A 20,508-nucleotide genomic window follows, 5' to 3' on the forward strand; every position below is an offset into this window, starting at 1 on the left:
AGGCAGCATTCTCAGTATTCGGAATCTGAACAATCACTTGTGGAAGATTTCGTTTGTTTGATTTTATGTTCAGCGTCAGTGTTTCATGCGGAATGCTAATCTGAATTTAAAATGCATGTGAATGTGCTGATTTGGGTTTTAAAAGGTCAGCAAGAGAACTCTGGTCTTTTTTTAAGAAACACATCCCCACAAAACATTAGCTTCATTGTCCCTTATTTATGTGTGTGTGTGTATAAATACATGTGTGTTATATATATATATATATATATATATATATATATATATATATATATATATATATATATATATATAATTTTCTCAACAAATAAAGAATAGACACAGTCCCTGTAAACGTGTGCCTGTTTGTATTGGTGTTTTATAGCACATGGGTGAACAGAGCAGTCCAGTTGGCTGAACACAGTTCCTTGCCCTGTGAGGCGGCTGTGCATTGGCTGGATCTGTGTAGACTCGCCACTGAGCTTGTTTTCTTGCACGCAAGTTTTTCTTGAGCAGGGGGCCATTTTGTAATATCAGTAAGAAATGACTGCACAGCTGGGTGGTTGCAGTACAACAAACTTTACAGTGCGTTATCTTAAATCACAAGCAATACACAGATTAATGGGCTGCTCATAATTGTTTTGGCACAATGTGCTTGAGAAAGTATGTAAACTCGGTAGAATAGACGAGGCAGTGACAAAAATAACACTGGGGTGTATGGATACCGAGCTGAAAAGCAAACATTTAAGGCAACATTTGGCCTAAATTTATTACTAAGCTTGTTGGGGATTTTCTCTAAGTTATTATCATAACCCTCGTATGCAGCAAAAGGGTTTAATGATCCAGTCATCTCAAGAGCACAGTGGAATCGAGAAGGTGTGCCAACAATGGACAAGCCCGGCAAGGGTATTTCTGGAAAAATTAAATGTGAAAGTTTTTAAAATATGACATGAAAATATTCATTTCAGTAGAATGGAATATAAACTCTTTTCTGAGGCAATAATAAAAGGATTTAAGTAACATGTAACCCTAGCCAAGAGATTGAAGAGCAAACTATAGGTGTGCAGTAAAGAAAAAGATGGCAGATATCTGTTGTTGAACTACATTGCCACAAGCAAGGTTTAACATGGCAGTGGTCACTTTTCTTGTGAACTGTGTGTCTCCCTGCAAATGGGACTGCTGGCATCTTCCCACAATGAGGGTATTCCCAGGTACAAACATAAGCTGTATGCATATACTGTATAATATAATTAGTTCAAAATGCAATACTGTCATTTTTATCTGTTTTCCAAAGAACCTAAACTAGATCATTCAAAGCTTAGCTGAAGGAAGGCTTCCAACAATCACAAACAAACTGCATTGGGAACTAGCAGTGTCTGGATAAAAACTAAGACAGCTCAGAAATACCAGGCAAGTTGCACTGAATGAAACATAATAAAAGTACAGGAAAAAGCTGAACAAACTGCCATGATAGTGTTGGTATATTTATTGTGTGTTATTTTGGACTAAGGTAATGCAGGTCTGGAATGCTAGTTGTTTTTTTTTGCTGTTTTTTGGGGGGGTTGGGGGGTTTAATAGGTGCACCTGCTACAGTTTTCATACAACAATGGTAGACTACACAACACAAGCAAAGCAAAATAAAAACAGCTACCTTAATGGACATAAATGTTAAGGTCTGAAGAAAAAATAAAGTATAATAGGTCTTGCTTGAAGAGTAATTTAGGAGTTAGAAAGGGGCAGGGGCATTGGATGGACAGGAAAAGCCGTGTGTGTGTGTGTGTGTGTGTGTGTTGGAACAGCTGAAGTCTGGCCCTGGATCGTCTGGAATGTGGTAGATGGCGAGAGAAACGGGACTTTTATGGAAACCAGGAGCCTGAGACGGACGTAACTTCACACAAACTTCATTCTGCTTGACTACTGAGAACGAAGTACATGCGCTTCTCTGTGCTTCAACAAATTTGGATTATAGTTCGTCTTTTTTATTAGATTAAATAGTTTCTTTACGGAGTGCATTATTAGGGAAGAAGGGCGCTGGATATAACTCAACTTGAAAGAGGTAAATCAATCAGTAACTTTTTTTTTTTTTTCCCCATAACAAATCGTTCTAAGAATACACGTTTATTGTACTTGGTAAATCGCAAGCATATGATTACATTATAAGTGAAATTCAACAATAACACAGCTATAAACAGTTTTGTCTAGCAAGCAAAAATAATGCTTTTAACTAAGACGTACTCATTAGAATACAAAATTAACTTTACCTTTTACTGAGTTGTTATAGTACGTTAGAAATTAACGTTTTTACTTTTATGATACCGTTTTTTTTTCTTTTAGGTTTAAATATTATGGCAAATTCAGTCTATACTGTTTTATTTATTTATTTATTTATTTATTTATTTATTTCTGTATATGTAAGCGAGATAATTTTGTAATCTATAGTGCCGTTGCTTGTGATACCAAGATACTATCCAGCTGTCCCTATCATCAGCCACATGTAAGCTATTTACAGTGCATTTGGCTTGGGACATGTGCTGATAGCTGAGCTCTGAAAGTGTTTTTAATTCTATCTAGACCATTCCATACCACGAGGAATCGTGCTTCACGTGGGGCTGTATCTCGTATTTATCCTAGCCAAGGGCGAACTGAACTCAACTTTTTAATGTGTTTATTTCTATTGTCTGTAAAAAGAGAAAGTAAAGTGTTTGTTGGTTCCCTTGAAATTCTTTGGCAGCCTTGAGATAAGTGCATCCAGTGTGTATTATTCTCTGGTCCTTACGATATTTTCATGAAAACCGTTATCGCCGTTGGGAATATTATATTTCACCTTATTATTTTTATAGGAGTTTTTCAGACAGTTGGATTTACCAAGATAACTTCGTTTTAGCAGTTTAGTTCTGGATATTATTTCATATTGAATCAAATTGGTACATTTTGGGGTCCAGTTTTATTTCAAACAAAGGGGAACACAATTGCTTGTCAGGTGCAAAGTATGCAGGGCCGTTTTTGTGCAAATAACAAAAGCAGCAATTGGCTGGCAATGAAGGCAGGTTGGGTCCTCTCCCATGAAATGACATTGGACTTCGCCATGCTGTTAGTGTGCAAGAAAGTGAGCAAATTGAAAAGGTTGCTCTAATCCAAAATAGTTTTATTTTACATATATTCCTATAATCCATATATTCCTATAATCCATATAATTTTGGACCTGGCAGTTGTGTTGCATTATACAAGTTTAAGACTATTACTAAAAATTAATAGTTGCACTTTGGGTGTGCAAAAAGAGTTGTTTCTGAAAAAAAACCAAAACATTAGTATTAGAAAAACAGCTTGAGTTCTGAGTTGTTTCTTGTTCATTTTTATAATATCTATTTTTATATAGCACCTTTCATAGTGGACTACTATCACAAAGCACTTTACAGAGGTAGGCTGTGAACTGTGCATTATATGCAGAGTCACTTACAGTAGGACATCCCATTTAACATCTCATCTGCAGGAAGGAGCACAAGGAAGTTAAGTGATTGCTGAGGGTGGTCCAGTGGCAGAGGTGGGATTTGAACCAGTGACCTTGTGGTTATGAGCTTTAACCACTGGACCACACTGGCTCCTGATGTTAAAATTGTTTTATTCTTTTAAAAAAGAAATTGATTACATTTTATACAATGCTGTAGGGTCCATACTGTGTTCATTTTTCTCTATATGTACTTTTTTAAAAAGTCTTTTGAATGATGTACTTTAAGAGTTAAGATTTTTTTTAAATTGCTTAAAAATATATATATATATATATATATATATATATATATATATATATATATATATATATATATATATATATATATTTAGGATTTTAGGATGCAGCATATGGTTTTCTTTGTTGAAAATCCCAGCAATCAACAGCACAGGTTTTTTAGTACAATTTGGGCCAATGCATTTTGACCCAATGCACATTTTCAGGGAGGAATAAAAAAAAAAACAATTTGAAAAGTAAAAAACTAGCAAGAACTACTAATTGAACTACTCAGTCATAAAACCAAGTTGTAACATGCTACTTTATAACCATTGCAGTTTTTTATTCTGCTCTGAAAATGTGTCTTTGCCTTAAAAAAATGCCCTAGTTATAAAGGAATAAAATACTGGGTTGGTTATCTGTGATAGTAAGAACACAGTAAATGTGTGTAATTTCCAGTTCTTAATTGTTTCTGGTCACCAGAGGTTAATGAAAATGATTATTTTTATCAGGAAGGTTATGGACTAGCACTGGTTTGTAAATGACCCCCTGGATGGAATGTTCGGAGTACCATGTGGTGTTGTATCTGTTTATGTTTAGGTGCCTTCTGAACAATAGCGCTCACACACTGAATCAAGTGCCCAGTCAACTTGTCAAAAAGGAGCAGCCATGACTGACGTGGCACAAAAAGCAGAGGTAAGTGTGTAGTTCAAGTAGTAATGTTTAATATGATTCAGTATAAAATGTAATAGAAATTCTGAACTGAATGGAAACTGTAATGGATAATGCACATTGTACAATGTGTTCTGCAATACTCACGTTTCATTCAGTGACACCACTCTAGCCTATTACAGTATATGTGCACAAACACTGTTAGAAAAATATATTGTGATTGTGAGCATGAACAATTCATTCAAAGCCTCCACTAGTGTTTTCTACTATTGTAAAAACTTTGACTTGCATAAAGAAGGAAAAACATTGAGTGAACAGCTCGCGTCACTTGATTTTCAAGGTGTGGTATTTCAAGCATGCTCAACAAGTACAGAGAAACATCATCTGTAATTGACCCAAAAAGATGTCTAACAAGGCTTGAAGATAATATCCTTAAGGAATAGAAAGAAGACAAACATTGAATAGACAACAGAACTGGCAGAAGGCACTGGTGTCTTTGTCCATCTGTCAACAGTCCAAAGCACGTTTGACCACTGTCCCATAGTCCACAATTTATATGTTCTTGTGCATATTTTAGCCTTGATACCCTTTCTTAACAGGTATTCTTACTGCAACACATCCTTTAAGTCTGTACTTGTTGATTATGTTTTGGATACCACACCTTGAAAATCGGGTAGAAAACACTACTGGAAGCTTTGAGTAAATTGTTGATGCTCATAATGCAACATGTTTAAGACTTTTGCACAGCAGTATGCTGTGTGTGTGATATATATATATATATATATATATATATATATATATATATATATATATATATATATAGTGCCTATAGAAAGTCGACACCCCCTTGAACTTTTTTTCACATTTTGTTGTGTCAGTTTCAGCATGTGTCAGCATTCAAATGAGGATTTTTTTTCACTTACCTACACACCATACTCCACACCGTTATGTGGAAAAAAGTTTTTATTGAGAAAAATATATATATATTCAAAAATACAAAACTGAAAGATCATAATTGGATAAGTCTCCACCCCCAAGTTAATACTTGGTGGAAACACCTTTGGCAGCAATTACAGCTGTGAGTCTGTTGGGATAGGTCTCTCCCAACTTTGCACACCTACATTTGACCATTCTTCTTTACAAAACTGTTCAAGCTCTGTCAAGTTCCTTGAGGAGCATTGATGGACAGCAATCTCAAGTCATGCCACAAATTTTTGATTGGCTTTAGGTCGGTGCTCTGACTAGGCCACTCAAGGACATTTACCTTTTTGTTCCTTAGCCACTCCAATGTAGCTTTGGCTGTGTGCTTTGGGTCATTGTCCTGCTGAAAAGTGAACTTCCATCCCAGTTTCAGCTTTCTTGCAGAGGGCAGCAGGTTTTCCTCAAGGACTTCTCTGTACTTTGCTCCATTCTTTTTCCCTTCTATCCTAACAAGTGCCCCAGTCCCTGCCCATGAGAAACAACCCATAAGATGATGTTGCCACCACCATGCTTCACAGTAGGGATGGTGTTCTTTGGGTGATGTGCTGTGTTGGGTTTGTGCAAAGCATTATGTTTGGCATTTCGGCCAAAAAGTTCAATTTTAGTTTCGTCAGACCACAACATTTTTTGCCACATGGCTACAGAATCTCCTGAGTTTTTTTTTTTTTTTTTTTTTTTTGCATACTTCAAACAGGATTCAAGGTGGGCTTTATTGAGTAATGGCTTCTTTCTTGCCACCCTACCATACAGGCCAGGTTTGCGGAGTGCTTGGGATAGTTGTCACATGCACACTTTGACCAGTCTTAAAAGCCTTAAGCTCTTGCAAAGTTGATATTGGCTTCTTGGTAGCCTCTCTGATCAGTCTCCTTCTTGCTTGGTCATTCAGTTTGGAGGGATGGCCTGATCTAGGCAGGGTCTTGGTGGTGCCATACACCTTCCACTTCTTAATAATCATCTTGACCGTGCTCCAAGGGATATTCAAGGCCTTTGATATTTTTTTATACCCATCCCCTAATCTGTGCCTTTCAACAACTTTGTCCCAGAATTATTTTGAAAGCACCTTGGTGCTCATGGTTGAGTCTTTGCTTTGAAATGCACTACCCAGCAGAGCGAACGTAAAGGTACTGCTGAATTTATCCTGAAATCATGTGAATCACTATAATTTAACACAGGTGGAGGCCACTTAACTTGGTGTGTGATTTTGAAGGCGATTGGTTACACCTGAGCTAATTTAGGATTGCTATTACAAGGGAGGTGGACACTTACCCAACCAAGCTATTTCAGTTTTTATTTTTAATTAATTTTCTACAAATTTCTAGAATATTTTTTTCATCTGGAAGTTGTGGGGTAGGATGTGTAGATAAATGAACAAAAAAAAACTATTTTAATTTCAGGCTATAAGGTAACAAAAGATGAACATTTTGAAAGGGGGTGTAGACCTCCTATAGGCACTGTATATAAAATTACAGAAAAATACATACTGTTGTTTGTTTCTTGCAGATGTCTGCCCTTCACTGAAAAAGTCTCTCATTCACACCTTTACATTTCTCTTGTCTTTTCTTCCTATAACCTCATTTAATTAGGCAATATTGTGTTCAGCGTTGTGCCAAGCAGACAAACTCACTTCATAAATACATGTGGTTTGCTGGTACAGTGTTATATAATTATGTTGTATAATATGTCCATAAATAAATACTTTTTTGTATGCTTCTTGGGTTCTACAAAATGTTACATTGTTCTTAATGTAATAATTTCCAGTCTAATAGCAATAACACTGCCCTTTCCGTCCCTTACATTAAATCACGCATCTGAATCACACTACCAAGTGCACAACATACGACTTCATTAAGTGTCTAATTCATAATACTGAGCTCAGAGGATAAAACCATATAATTCAATTAAAATATCTAGTACATTTTAAAAGTACTTTTAATGTTAATGTTAATCATTTTTTAAGAATACCCCAACATATTAAACCATATCTGCTAGAAATTCACCATTTTACCCAAGTAGACCTATCTGAATTGGGTTCTGTTATCTTCACAGCCTCTGCTGCAATCTCTCTAACTTCTCTTTCTGATCTTTTTCTTTCCCTTTTCTTTGTTTTTCCTGTCTGTCCATCATTTCTGAAGATCCTTCTTTCTTCTTCCAAACCTGTTGCGAAAAGCTATGTGCCCAAACTGGGCCAGGGGGATGTAAAGAATAAGTTTGAAGCCATGCAGAAAGCAAGGGCAGAGCGAAGTCATAGAAGAAGTGAGGATGAACAGCAAAGAAGGAGGGAACAGTACATTAGAGAGAAAGAGTGGAACAGGCGAAAGCAGGAGGTCAATACTTTAAAAACACAGCATTCGGATAACATTGTGTGCAATTAACCCTGTTTTGCATGCTATGGCTGCCATTCGTCAGGCTCCCTGAGATGTTGGTGTTGATGTTGACACAGTATAGTATCATCAGTAGTCGACAATCAGAGTGTACAGCATTGCTCAATTTCGGACTGTCTAAAAGTGTATTAATATACAGGGGGATTAGAAAGTAAGTTTACCAAATCAATGATATGGTGCACTGATGTGGTAAAATTTCTTTCTGATCCTCTAAAAACAGTACAACTTATTACAAACACTCCCTTTTTGTATTGCTTCCATTGCAGTTTTGAATCTCCTGCCTCCTGTCTTCCATCATTAAGCTCTTTTGATCACCTGACAAAATGCAGCATAGCATTAACCATGTTGACTTTATGTTCAAATTGGATTCAAAACCAATAACAAAGATGTATTGCTAGGGAAGCCAATTATTAAAAATGTACTTGTATGAATGTTACATTAATAAGGTTTTCATCAACTTGGATTTACTGGAAGTTATTGAAAAAAAACTCATAAAACAGCAAAAAGAATGGATTAAGAATGCAAAAGCAGGATTCATATTTGGTGTGGGTTAAATGATTTTTTTTTTAAAAAAAAAGCTTGACCTTTTGACTTGCTGGTACAGATTAAAGAACTTCTTGCCTCTGACGAAGAAGAAGAGGTTAAGCCGGCAAAACCAGAAAAAAGCTACGTGCCAAAGATAACAGGTAAGCATGAAGCCTGACATCAGGGTCTATAAACAGAGGTGCAGTGAGCATGGAGTCTGACACCAGGGTCAATAAATGTTGAATCAATGTCTATAAAGGTGCTCTCCTATTTTAATGTCTGTTTTGCTTCCTTAGTAAATAATAATAATAATAATAATAATAATAATAATAATAATAATATTGTACTTGTGTTACCTCCAGGGAGTGTAAAGGGTAAATTTGCAGAGATGGAGAAGCAAAGACAAGAGGGACAGAAAAAGAGAACTAATGAAGAAAGACAGAGGCGCCTCACACAGGATTTAGCAGAAAAGAAGAAGATTCAACGAGAGCTGGCCAAGAAAGCTGAGGAGGTGGGTCTATTATTCAAGCGCTGATCCCAGTAGGTAAAGATGTCAGGATTTATAGACACCTTGAATGCGATCTCACATTCTTGAAAGCAACCGATTTTAATTCCAAGAGACCATTACACATGTGTGCCATGGTAAAGCTAAATGACACTGCTTTGTTACTGTCACCCTTACAGTAAAACAGAGCAAGTGAATGTAAGAAATATTTATACAATCTCATGCTAAAAACACTAGAACTAGAACAATGTTATTAAAGCCTCACTGTATCTTCCTGCAGGATTAGTGGATATAGAATAGCTCAACTCATTCTCTGCTAAGTCAATGGAAGCTAACTGCAATAGATTAGAATGAATATTGCATTCAACTAAAGATGTGCAGAATTGCCATTTTAATGGTTTTTGCAGTCTACTTTATTTTTACTGGGCTACATACGCTTAAAATGTTTTAGGTTCATACTTTTCCACTCATTTGTACATGTACTGAAAATGAGGGTAAATACACATACGTATTTAACCTGCCAGCCAATAGAACACCATCGACCCCAATTAGCACTAATCTTGAACTACCTCCTGTTACCTTAGGTAAGGCAGTCAAAAGCTAGTGCTAATCAAGGTCTGTGAAACCAGACCTGTGTGTTTAACAGTTTGTAGATAATAATTAGTTTAAACAAATTATTGGTGACACAATTTTCAAAGAAAACCTCATCAAGTAATGGCAAAAAAATTCTTGTTCAATAGATCGATGACATTATATATACTGGATGTGACTCAGAAGTAAAGGTAAATTCCTATTTCTTCATCTGCCCTCCTACACTTTCCCTGAAAACAATAATCAATTAAACAAATAATTATGTGATTGAATAATTAGTATATATCCCAAGTATATACAAAGTCAGTAAATGGGTTTACTAAGGCGATCTAACTGTATGTACACTCTTTAAATGTGACAATTAAACCTAACAATACAAACTTTTCTATTTGAATTATACATCAACAAGTGAAGCATTATAAGCCACCATGTTCTGTGGGTCTCATTATCACTGAGAATCAGGGCATTCCAGACTTTTGCTGTACTAACACTGAGTTGACATCTGAACAACAATTTATATCTACCAACAGAAAATATGCATGTCTTATTGTTTAATGAACCTATTCCTGTTTTTAGTTATGGAGAATCTTCTTTTTTTTTTTTTTCATAAGTACACACCATTGATGTGCTTTGTCTATCCGGGACAGATGTCAATAAATTTCCAGTGACAGGACTGCTGTACATTACTGCCCCATCCTGTGCTGGTCTATATCTGTGTATGTTTTTTCTTCCCAAAAACAGGAAGGCGACGATTCACTTCTCATCAAAGTAGTTCCAGTAAAACATTCAAAATCCCCTGGCAAGATTAAAGTCAACTTTGAAGATCTGGAAAAAGCGAGAGAAGAGGAAGAGAAGCAGAAAATTGAGGTTGAGAAGAAGAAAAGATATGAAGAGCACAGGCGTTCCTTCCGTGAAGCTAAACGTCGCTCCGTCTCGGTAAGGCTTGCTCCAAAAACTGCATTCTTAACCTCCCAAGTTAAAATCAAACGTGCTTAGTAGGTGCAGGACTGACATGTAGTCATTTCTGCCTAATAAAAACTGATTCTGCATGTATGCAACTTCATAGCTTTAACAAAATACTTTTCAAGGATGACAGTGTAACGCAAACCAAAGAAGTGAAGGAACAGCACACTCCCGGGAAGCTGAAGCTGACGTTTGAGGAGATAGAAAGGGAAAGGCAGGAGCTGAGGAAGCAGCAGGCCGAGGAGGAGGCAAAATGGCGGCTGGAGGAGGAAAAGCGTGCCTTCGAGGAAGCAAAATGTCACATGGTAGAGAAAGACAGACGAGCTGTACTTTCAATGTATTGACAATTAGTTGTAATTTTTACAAGTTTTTTTTTTTATTATTTTTTTACATTTTCAGTGTAAAAAAAAAAGTTCCATAACTTTGTCTTTGTTTTTGGGGACATAATCATTAGGGAATTCAAGGCAATACTTGTGAGTCCCTGTCTTATGTACCATTGTCTTGTAATTCCTTCTAATTTTGTAATTGAAGCCTTTATTAAGATGATTAATGCACATACACCTCAGTGTTCAATATACTAATAAAAATAGTATATTGAAAAAACAATGTTCAATATACTATTAATAATGAAGTGACAAGAATACCCTGTATGATTTATTTAGTCTCCTCATTATTTTAAGAGATAAGGATGTGTAAGTGATTTAGACAGCCACTCCAGTTCTGAGTAGTGGTTATTATAGTAGACACCCTCCAAAGCTAATGGGCGTTTACGTATTGAGTATACCATGCTTAACAATGCTTAAAAACAATAATCTTCATATTGATCCTCTTTAAGGAAAATAATGACGAGGAAGAACAAGGAGCCCAGTCTGTGAAAGAAGAGTTCCGCCCCGGCAAACTGAAACTTAGCTTTGAGGAGCTGGAACGGCAAAGAATAGAGGAAGAAAGGAGAAAAGCAGAAGAAGAATCTAAAAGGCGTATTGAAGAAGAAAAGAAAGCATTCGCCGAAGCCAGAAAGAGCATGGTTAGTATGCAAGCTGGGTTGAGTTCGACCAATAGAACTCAAACATAAGAGAAAACAACTTCAATCTACTATTTCTGTAATTTATATATATATAAATAATATATATAATGTAATAATATTTTAAAACTGGTAAATGACAAAATCCTTGACAAGGAAATCATTTTGTAGAACCTACAACAGGCAACATCAGCTCAGATAAGACACTATCTGTAGGATATCCTGTTTAATACAGCCTCAATTTGAATGCTTAAATTAAGGTTAAAGATGCAACTTCGTAATCACCCTCCATGTTCAATGCTGAATCTGTCCGAGGGCTAAACACTAAATAGTGTACTTTTAGTGTTATATAACAAAACCTGGAAGGCATTATTTAGTTGATACTAGTGTTTTTTTTCCAGCATGATCTTTTTTATCCTATAATAACATTGGTTGCTTTAACTTTACAACACAAACACGCAATCGAAGATGACCCAAGTCCGTGCAGACAGGTAATTATCCAGATGGAATGCTATTTCATGGGTGCAGTTATTAAACTGGAAGTCTTGTTCTATGCACAGGTCTTTGATGACGATGACGAAATTCTTGCTGCGATTCTTATCAAAGAAAGTGTCAAACCAGGAAAACTAAGTATCAGTTTTGAAGAACTGGAAAGGCAGCGGCGTGAGGAAGAGCATCGGAAAACAGAGGAAGAATCCAGAAAACGGCTTGAGGAAGAAAAAAGGTTGTTTGCAGAAGCCAGGAAGAGCATGGTAAGTCTCATCGTCTTTACCCTAAATCTGGAACTACAGATAGACAGTGTACTCTACCCTGGATTTCTAAAACGGTATTTATGTATATAACGGCATTTTTGCTTCAAGCACTTATTGCATCACACATTTGCACAGGTGCCTGCCATGAAATCCAATGCTTGCAGTGTAATCTTTTTGCATCTGGTGCAAATTGTCTTTAGTCATTGTATGTTTGATGTTAATTGCTTTATGTGTATGTACCAGCATTATTTTAAGCTTACAAATGGGGTAAGGTATTATAGTTGAAGATGTTTGGAATACTTGTATTTATAAGGACTGGTCATTTCTACAATGGACAAATGTTAGTTTAGACATGTTTAATGTATGATATAGCCAGGCCAAGAATCAGATTGATTCTATAGGATTTTATGCTCATTCTAAGAATCACTTAGTTCTAAATCTTGCTTGCACACTGCTTTTCTGCTTAAACGGTCATTAAAAATGCACTACTATGTTCCTAATTATTTTTAAAGAGTCCAGGCCAGGATCAGGAAAATTCGATCATGAAGAATTGTGGAGATGAAGTAAGACAAGCTCATTTAAAAAACTTCATAAACTGTCTCACTATTTTTATCAATGTGCCTCTAAATATTTTAGTAACAAAGACTTCCCAGCACATAGGTTATCTGGTTGTAGGCACCTGCATGCATTTTAAGCTATGGCCTGCATCTAAAGCTTCTGAGCGCTGTATTTAAAAACAGACACAAGCTGTGTAATAAATGGACATCTTAAAATACCAGCGTGCTTCACCAAAATGTATTGCTTTTGAAACAGATACTAGATGGGGACGAACAAGGACTTGTGAAAAGTGAGTCTCAAGAAGCACTCGCCCGAGGGAAACTGGAAATTAATTTCGAGGAGCTGCTGAAACAAAAGGAAGAAGCAGAACGAAGACGTACAGAGGAGGAGCGCAAGCAAAAACTGGAAATGGAAAAGCAAGAGTTTGAGCAAATGCGACTAGAAATGGAAGAGGTTTGCATTTAACATTGTCTTTTGCTTTGCCGCATGATGTAAAGGTGGGTTTAGACTGGGTGCTTGTGGGGTTTTATACCTATCTTACCTGGTTCAAACCATTGAGGTCTTTAAACAAAGCAATTGGCTTCAAGTGATTCTTCCGCTGGGATTAAATTAGGTAGCCTTCCTATGTGTAAGACAGGATAGAAACAAAATGCAGGTCCTGGGGTCACTTATCACTAGGTAGTCTTGACTTTTAAACTAATAATATCAAATAAATGAACTGATCTGCTTTCACTGCAACAGTACCATCTGGCATATATAATTGCATTGATTAACCTGTGAAATACCTTTTGTGGTCAATAACCCAGGTAGAAAAAAACACCAAAAGCAATAAAAACTTTTAAAACTGCGAGGCAGTAAAAAGATTCAAAATATCAACAGTTCACTGTGCAGTTTTTTTGTTTGTGCTTCTAAATAGGATGAAGTAAATGAAAGCATTGAAGTTTTAAGTACCGAGTATGAAGAATTGATTAAGCTAAAGAGAACTGGCTCAATTCAAGCTAAGAACTTGAAGTCCAAGTTTGAAAAGATCAAACAACTCACAGAAGAGGAAATTCAGAAAAAAATTGATGAAGAGAGGGCCAGGAGAAAAGCCATCGATCTTGAAATCAAGGAGAGGGAAGCTGAAAGAGTTCAAGAGGTATTACTTGAAATGCACTTCTCTCAACTCCCACAATCTGTGACTGACTAGAAAAATATTAATGGACTTTGGGTCAGAACTGGTAGGGGCAACAGTAAGAGTAAGTGCTGTGATGTTTCAAGGGTATTTTCATTTCGAATAAGGGGTTAACAATTTAGCTTGTATAGGACACATACGGTATTAATAATTCTACATGTTTATACTTCATAAACTGGAATTATTTAGCTGCATTGTTGTATTGACACATTCAAATGTACTTGCATTAGTGCAGTAACATTATATACTGAAACTACAGAACATACAGTTACCAGTGAAGTTATTTTTAAATCAAGCAACTATACATTAGGCAATTTGCTTGAACATTTATCCTGCCTTAAACTGATGTAAACTTGAATTTAATCAATAATGCTGTTCATAAATCAATTTTGTATAACCTCTGCTGCAGAATTTATAAAACACTCATACAAAATATTAATGCATAGTGTAATTTGTCAGTGTTTATCTAAAATATGCACTTGTCCAGTGCACATTACAGTGCTTACAGTCAGTGTTATAGTTACAGTGTATTGATTATTTCTAGGTACATAAAAAGAAAGGAAGTGGTCAAAATAACCTGTATTGACTGAGAAACACTGACTTCATTATGTAGGTGCTAGCAAAATTGTAAGATTTAAAAGTTAATGAGTCATTTTTTAAATAAAGCAGTTGTTTCGATGCAATACATATAGGAAGATGAAGAGGAGAGGACTCACGCTGCCAGAATTGATGCTCCTTTTAAACACAAAGTGGACATGCGGGCTCGGTTTGAGCAGATGTCCAAGGCCAGAGAGGAGGAGGACAGAAAACGAATTGAGGCACAGAAATTGCTACGAATGCAGTTTGAACAAGAAGAAATTGACGCAGCATTACAAAAGGCAAGTGTAATATCCTTTTTTTTTCACCACTTTTCTTCCAAGGGTAATTTGATTTCAAGAATCTTTTCAATAGAGTATGTTGCAGTCTTGCTCAGTGGGTGCGACCGTTGGTAACATTTTATGGATGTGCATGCCCACAATTTAGCTGTGTTGTACTAATGGACAATATGTACTGAATAACCAAAGTATCAGCAGCAAACTGGCATTTTTAGAAGTAGAAGATTTTGTTGAATGTTTCATTTAAAACATTTACACCAGTTACCACTGCATAAATTATTCTTACTTGAAATAAACACATAGTGCTATTGTGTAAGACACTGGGTACCTCCAATTACTATTTTTAAATCAGTATATTACTCACCATTAAAACTTTATATGTTTTGGCAGAAAAAAGAGGATGAAGAAGAGGAAGAGGGAAGTATCATTAATGGGTCAACATATGAAGATGAAGAGGATCATGCAAGATCTGGGGCTCCATGGTTCAAGAAGCCTCTTAAAAACCAGTCAGTGGTTGATGCGGAACCAGTTCGATTTACAGTGAAAATCAATGGAGAACCAAAGCCGGAAGTGACTTGGTGGTTTGAAGGGGAAATGCTGCAGGACTGTGAGGACTATCAGTATATTGAGAGAGGAGAAACATACTGCCTTTACCTCCCCGAGACCTTCCCTGAAGATGAAGGAGAATACATGTGCAAAGCAGTGAACAGCCGTGGCACAGCTGCTAGTACTTGCATTCTCACCATTGAAAGTAAGAGTTAATCCTAGAGCTATATTTTACATTTTCTAAAAACATTCCATCAAGAGGACAATCTGGGGTTTAATAGTCTTGATTTTTTTCAGTCTTTTCCTTTTTCCTAAACTGTTTCTATTCTAACTGTCTTTATTCTTTCTTTTCTAGCCGAGGACTATTGATGCCCTATTTTACTGGAACGTTTCCTCTCTCCTTCACTTTTTCTCCATCTTTCCTATGGTGGGGCCAAAACAAACAAACAAAATTTAATTTGGAAATAACTTACTTTATTTTGTCATTCCTCCAGTGGTTAAACATTATGGTCTAGAAAACACATGAGCATTGTTTACATACTGATCTGTTTTTGTTCATGGTATTAGTGACAAGGCTCAGCCGTCCAAGCACTCCGAAATGGCAGTAGCATAATGTCAATGTATGCTACTTGTGCAACTATGAACCATGTTAAATATGACTGTCATATTGGTATTCTTCATAAAATGATGCACCACACTACTCCCTTGAGGGAAAACAGGTTTTACCTAAAAGATAGGGAAGACATCTATAAAACACAATAAATAATAGTTTCCAATGTTAAGAATTAAACATGTGATTTCACAGAAATCACATACAACTCAACTGTTAGGTGTAACTGCAGCTCTAAAGTTAATGACCTAATTTAAAAGCATTTATTAACCCTCAAGAGCTGGTCATGCACTGAATAATTGTGTTTATTTCAAGGTGTTGCAGTTATAAAAAGTTTAAGGTTCTTGTTAGAAACTAAAGTTAAGGACAACCTATACGCCCATTAACTCCTGTTTATTAGCATTTGACAATTCATGGTAAAATTGAATAGACAAGCAGATTACACTGGGTTGCGAAATAAGAAAAATTTGCAATTGTGTGGCAACATTGGCTAGCTACTTACTCATTTACATGTTTATGGCTTAATTTCTTCGCAGATTAATTTTAGCAACTATGAAAACAGCAATAGAAGTGTTTGCACAAACAGGTTTAGTGTAACAAGAACATTGATAGTTCTAAAATAAAATAATGTAAAAACTTGCCTTTTTATTGCCTCAGATGTGTTAGAACTGCATGCTACAGATTAACCCCAAGTAACTATGCCATGGATCACATCATTTATGGCTGACTAACTAGTTAAGCACACCACAGGTTTATTTTGTTTAATTTGCTTGGTTTTCACAGAAACAAGATGTTCCAGTCTTCAAATACATACAAGTGCATGTTCCCCCTTATTGACGAAGCCCTAAAAGGTACACTACCAAACCACAAAACAATGACAAACTAGGTTTGAAACAGTCCCTATGTTAAAGCTCAGTCTATTAATTTATTGTACAAATACCCAAAATAATTACGTATTTTTTTGTTTAAAGCCAGTGTGTGAACAGCCAGCAGACAGAAAAAAAATATTAAGTGCATGAGTGAGAAAGAACTGATGCGGAGTCAACAAACCTTCAGTTAAAGAAGTACTAACAAATATTTTTTTTCCTAGTGAAAATAAAATTCTTACAGGCCAGACACACGCAGGTCGCACGTGGCCCGTTTATCATCTGACTGCGGCCCATGTATTAATTCAATTTCACATACTGTAAAAAAAAAATATATATATATAATATATATATATTAAACTTTGCTGACGTGCTTTCTAATAAAAAGAAGCACACCGTTTTAATTCGTACTGCAGAGGGTAATTGCTTCTCATCAACTTAAATCTCCAATTAATTTCATCAGTCTTCCTCTCCTTTCTGTAATGCACAAACCTGCTGCATTGAAAAGGACCCATTCCCGACACAGGAGGCTTGTTGCTAGGGAGCCGGCATAACTGCTGTGACTTTTGCTAGTGCATTGCTGCCTGCTACAAGTTAAACTACTAGTCAGCTAAAATAAAAAAACCACTCCAGCAAGTAGATATTTAAATTTGCTTTGTATTATTATGCAATGCGTGTGTGTATATGGTAACAGTACAATATTAATGCTGTTTTTAATTATGCATTTTGTATTTGATGTGTATGTGCAGTACGAAATAAACTGAACAGTAATTCTAAGGGAAATTGCCTCAAATTGTTATGTATATTACACACACCCCTATGTATATTGCAGCTAAGGGTTAAACTCCAATTACTCTTTAGTAATGAGTGGCCCGCTATAAACATGGGGTTAAAACTAGTTTTCTGTATATGCGGCCCGTGCTAAGTTTGGTTGCACACTAGTTATAGGCTATTGCTATAAATCCAAGCAAAAACAAAAACTTAAATGTCACAGGAGACTAGAAAACTTGTGCACACATTTAGGAGGATGTGTGGTCTAGTGGTTAAAGAAACTGGCTTGTAACCACGACGTCCCCGGTTCAAATCCCAGCTCAGCCACCAACTCATTGTGTGACCTCTCTTTTGTTTAGGTGGTCTTTGTATTTAGATCATACAGAATTTACAAAGTGGAAACCTGTACCAACATATCATTTGATGTCCATTACTTCTATAACACGCATTTAATGCATTTTTCAAAGTTTCATGTAATCAAAAGCACTCACTGTGCAAGCTACAGATGCAGATTTACTTGCTAAAAACACAAACAGAAAAACAAAAACCTTAAACAAACATTAAGTGATGCTGATGCTCCCAGCTAATCCCATAAAGGTCATACCATGGTTTTGTTTGTTTGAGAAAAACATAAATTCCTAATATTGCAGATTGAAAATACAAAATAAAAATACAGAGGACTACATAATGAATGTGTACAATTAGAATATAAAAAGCAGCTTGTTAGAAATCTTATACAACCCAAAAAAATCCTCCTGCAAAAAAAAAAAAACACATTTTGGACAGCCCCTAAAAAGGTATTATATGCAACTGCGACAGGTGAATCCAAATCAGAATAGGTGCACTTGCATTATCCATGGGAATACTTAATAGATCATATTGAAGAAAAACTTGTCTGTTTCATCAGATTAAGCTGGATCTGGAATCCATACAGCTTTTTTTCAATGGTTGACATATGATGCAGCAAGGTTCTAGTTCCAAAATCAAGCCATATATGAACAATATAAAACATGCAGACATTTAGAAAGGCTTCATTTTATTAACAAAATAAACTGCTAGCATATGACAACCATAAGGGCAATACATAAGCTGGGTGTGTCAAAAAAGGTTCTCTCAAATTTGTCAGATAACAAAAGGAATACACAAACCAAATACTAGCCAGATTTCAACCACTACTTCAACCACCACTAAAAACAGACATTCACACACAATGCATATTTCAACTAATATAAGTTTATTTGTGTTATTTTAAAACAATTCACAAGTAATGTGCACACTCAAAAGGTGAACAGATATTTGTTAAATTACACACAAATGCATTTTAAGATTTACTTGTACTTCTAACTCATTCTCCCCTTAAAGTGGTCTTATTTTCTACACCCAGTCATTTTCTAACTTTCCTCAAGAGAACACAGCATCTCACATGTATATAGATTATGTGCAGCCAAACATAAAACTGGATATATAACAATTTGCAAGTGCATGTAATATTTAAACATGACATTAAAATCGACACACTATATTGCCAAACACTAAGGTTACCCTAAATGTACTCAAATATATTTAAGCATTTATCTTGCTCAGAGTATAATAAACTTAAAGCATTAGGATGTACTGTAAAGCTTTTGCAAATCATTAAAATTATATATATATATATATATATATATATATATATATATATATATATATATATATATATATATATTAACCGATTCTGCTAATCAAAGTACTAACTGTACAATTGTGAATTCAAAAATATGCATTCCTCAAATGTAAGATACAGTAAATGACAGTGAAACTGAAGCCCTACGATTATTCTAAAAAAAATACACTACAAAAAAGCAGTACTAAGGTGCATTTTTAAAACATATAAACATATGTTTATATAGTATTTCAATGCAAAAATCACATTTCTAAATAAACACATAATCCAGAAACAGACCCTATACTGAAACAATTTCTCAATTATAACAGTTCCTCGAATTTACCTTATAAACTGGAGCCCTTGAATGGTCTATGTTCACCAGTGGCATACACTCAAAGGATTCCTCCTTAGGAACAAACTATCTCATGGCCTGATTTTATGAACTATGCTTGCAGTATCTTCAACACTGTGTGTGAAAATGAAGGCAGCATTTTTAAAACAAAAAAATATTTATATTATATATAAACACTACAGAATGAAATTAAGGGACATCAGACTTTTTAAACCAACATTTATACTGTAAAACACATCTAATATCACAAATGGTCTGCTGTTAAACTGACCGTCATCATACCAGCAACTATTTGCATGCAAGTTTAAAACACAGGAGATAACTAATTAAAATTGGTTGGACATATTGAACTTAGAAAAATGTATTCTCTTTTTGTATTTCTAGATTATCAAAACATACAAAATAACTTACAAGGACACTAAAGGAATACGTAAAAAGCTAGCGTAGAACCTGCCATTTCAGTGATGCTTGTTGACATTTCTTAGAATGTTTGTTTTTATATGTAGACAAAAAGATCCTGGTAAATCAAGGTATTAGATAGCCCACACAATTCACATTAAAGCATAATGCAGTCTAGATAAAATATCCCAACAGCTGAGGTCTACCAACAAGTAAGCGATCCTTCATTAGACATGTTTAAGTTGAACAATTGGCCATCATGCAATTCATTTAATCATCACTTGGATACAAATAGAAAATTAATTGCAATCACAAATAAATGACTGTTGCCATTTCTAAGCATGTCTTACTTTACAAAGAATCCTTTCCTAAATTGTGTTTTAGAACATTGTACTACTTTTGAAACATTTACTGCAACTACAAAAGCAAATTAAGTCATTCACAATTCAAAACACTGGTGTCCTTAGGTTATGCTTACCTGTTGCACACTGCAGCAGAACCTAAGGTGCAAGGTCTGGGTGACACTGCAAAGATTAAATATTGCACTGTTTGCAATCAGTAAATATTCAACCATCCATTTATAAACCAATTCAACAGCTTCCA

The 20,508-nt window shown here is 35.6% G+C and overlaps 1 protein-coding gene across 8 annotated transcripts; it reads left to right on the forward strand.

Annotated features, from left to right (window-relative positions):
• Positions 1–1,751: 1,751 nt before the first annotated feature.
• On the forward strand, positions 1,752–16,857 carry LOC121331058 (nexilin-like). Of its 8 annotated transcripts, XM_041278198.1 has the most exons (16): positions 1,758–2,053; positions 4,319–4,414; positions 7,504–7,695; positions 8,357–8,438; positions 8,640–8,788; positions 9,523–9,564; positions 10,115–10,309; positions 10,462–10,641; positions 11,172–11,360; positions 11,918–12,109; positions 12,622–12,672; positions 12,923–13,120; positions 13,584–13,805; positions 14,534–14,719; positions 15,107–15,467; positions 15,618–16,857. In XM_041278198.1, exons 2-16 carry the CDS (start codon positions 4,388–4,390, stop codon positions 15,629–15,631), a joined length of 2,280 nt encoding a protein of 759 aa, XP_041134132.1. In that variant the 5' UTR covers positions 1,758–2,053; positions 4,319–4,387; the 3' UTR covers positions 15,632–16,857. The 8 variants fall into 8 exon arrangements, with proteins under 8 accessions (XP_041134139.1, XP_041134138.1, XP_041134135.1 ...); XM_041278204.1 differs by lacking the exon at positions 7,504–7,695 and having other exon boundaries at positions 1,754–2,053; XM_041278201.1 differs by lacking the exon at positions 12,622–12,672 and having other exon boundaries at positions 1,757–2,053.
• Positions 16,858–20,508: the final 3,651 nt, after the last annotated feature.

The sequence above is a fragment of the Polyodon spathula genome, chromosome 18 (assembly GCF_017654505.1).
Source record: "Polyodon spathula isolate WHYD16114869_AA chromosome 18, ASM1765450v1, whole genome shotgun sequence".
Taxonomy (NCBI): Eukaryota; Metazoa; Chordata; class Actinopteri; order Acipenseriformes; family Polyodontidae; genus Polyodon; species Polyodon spathula.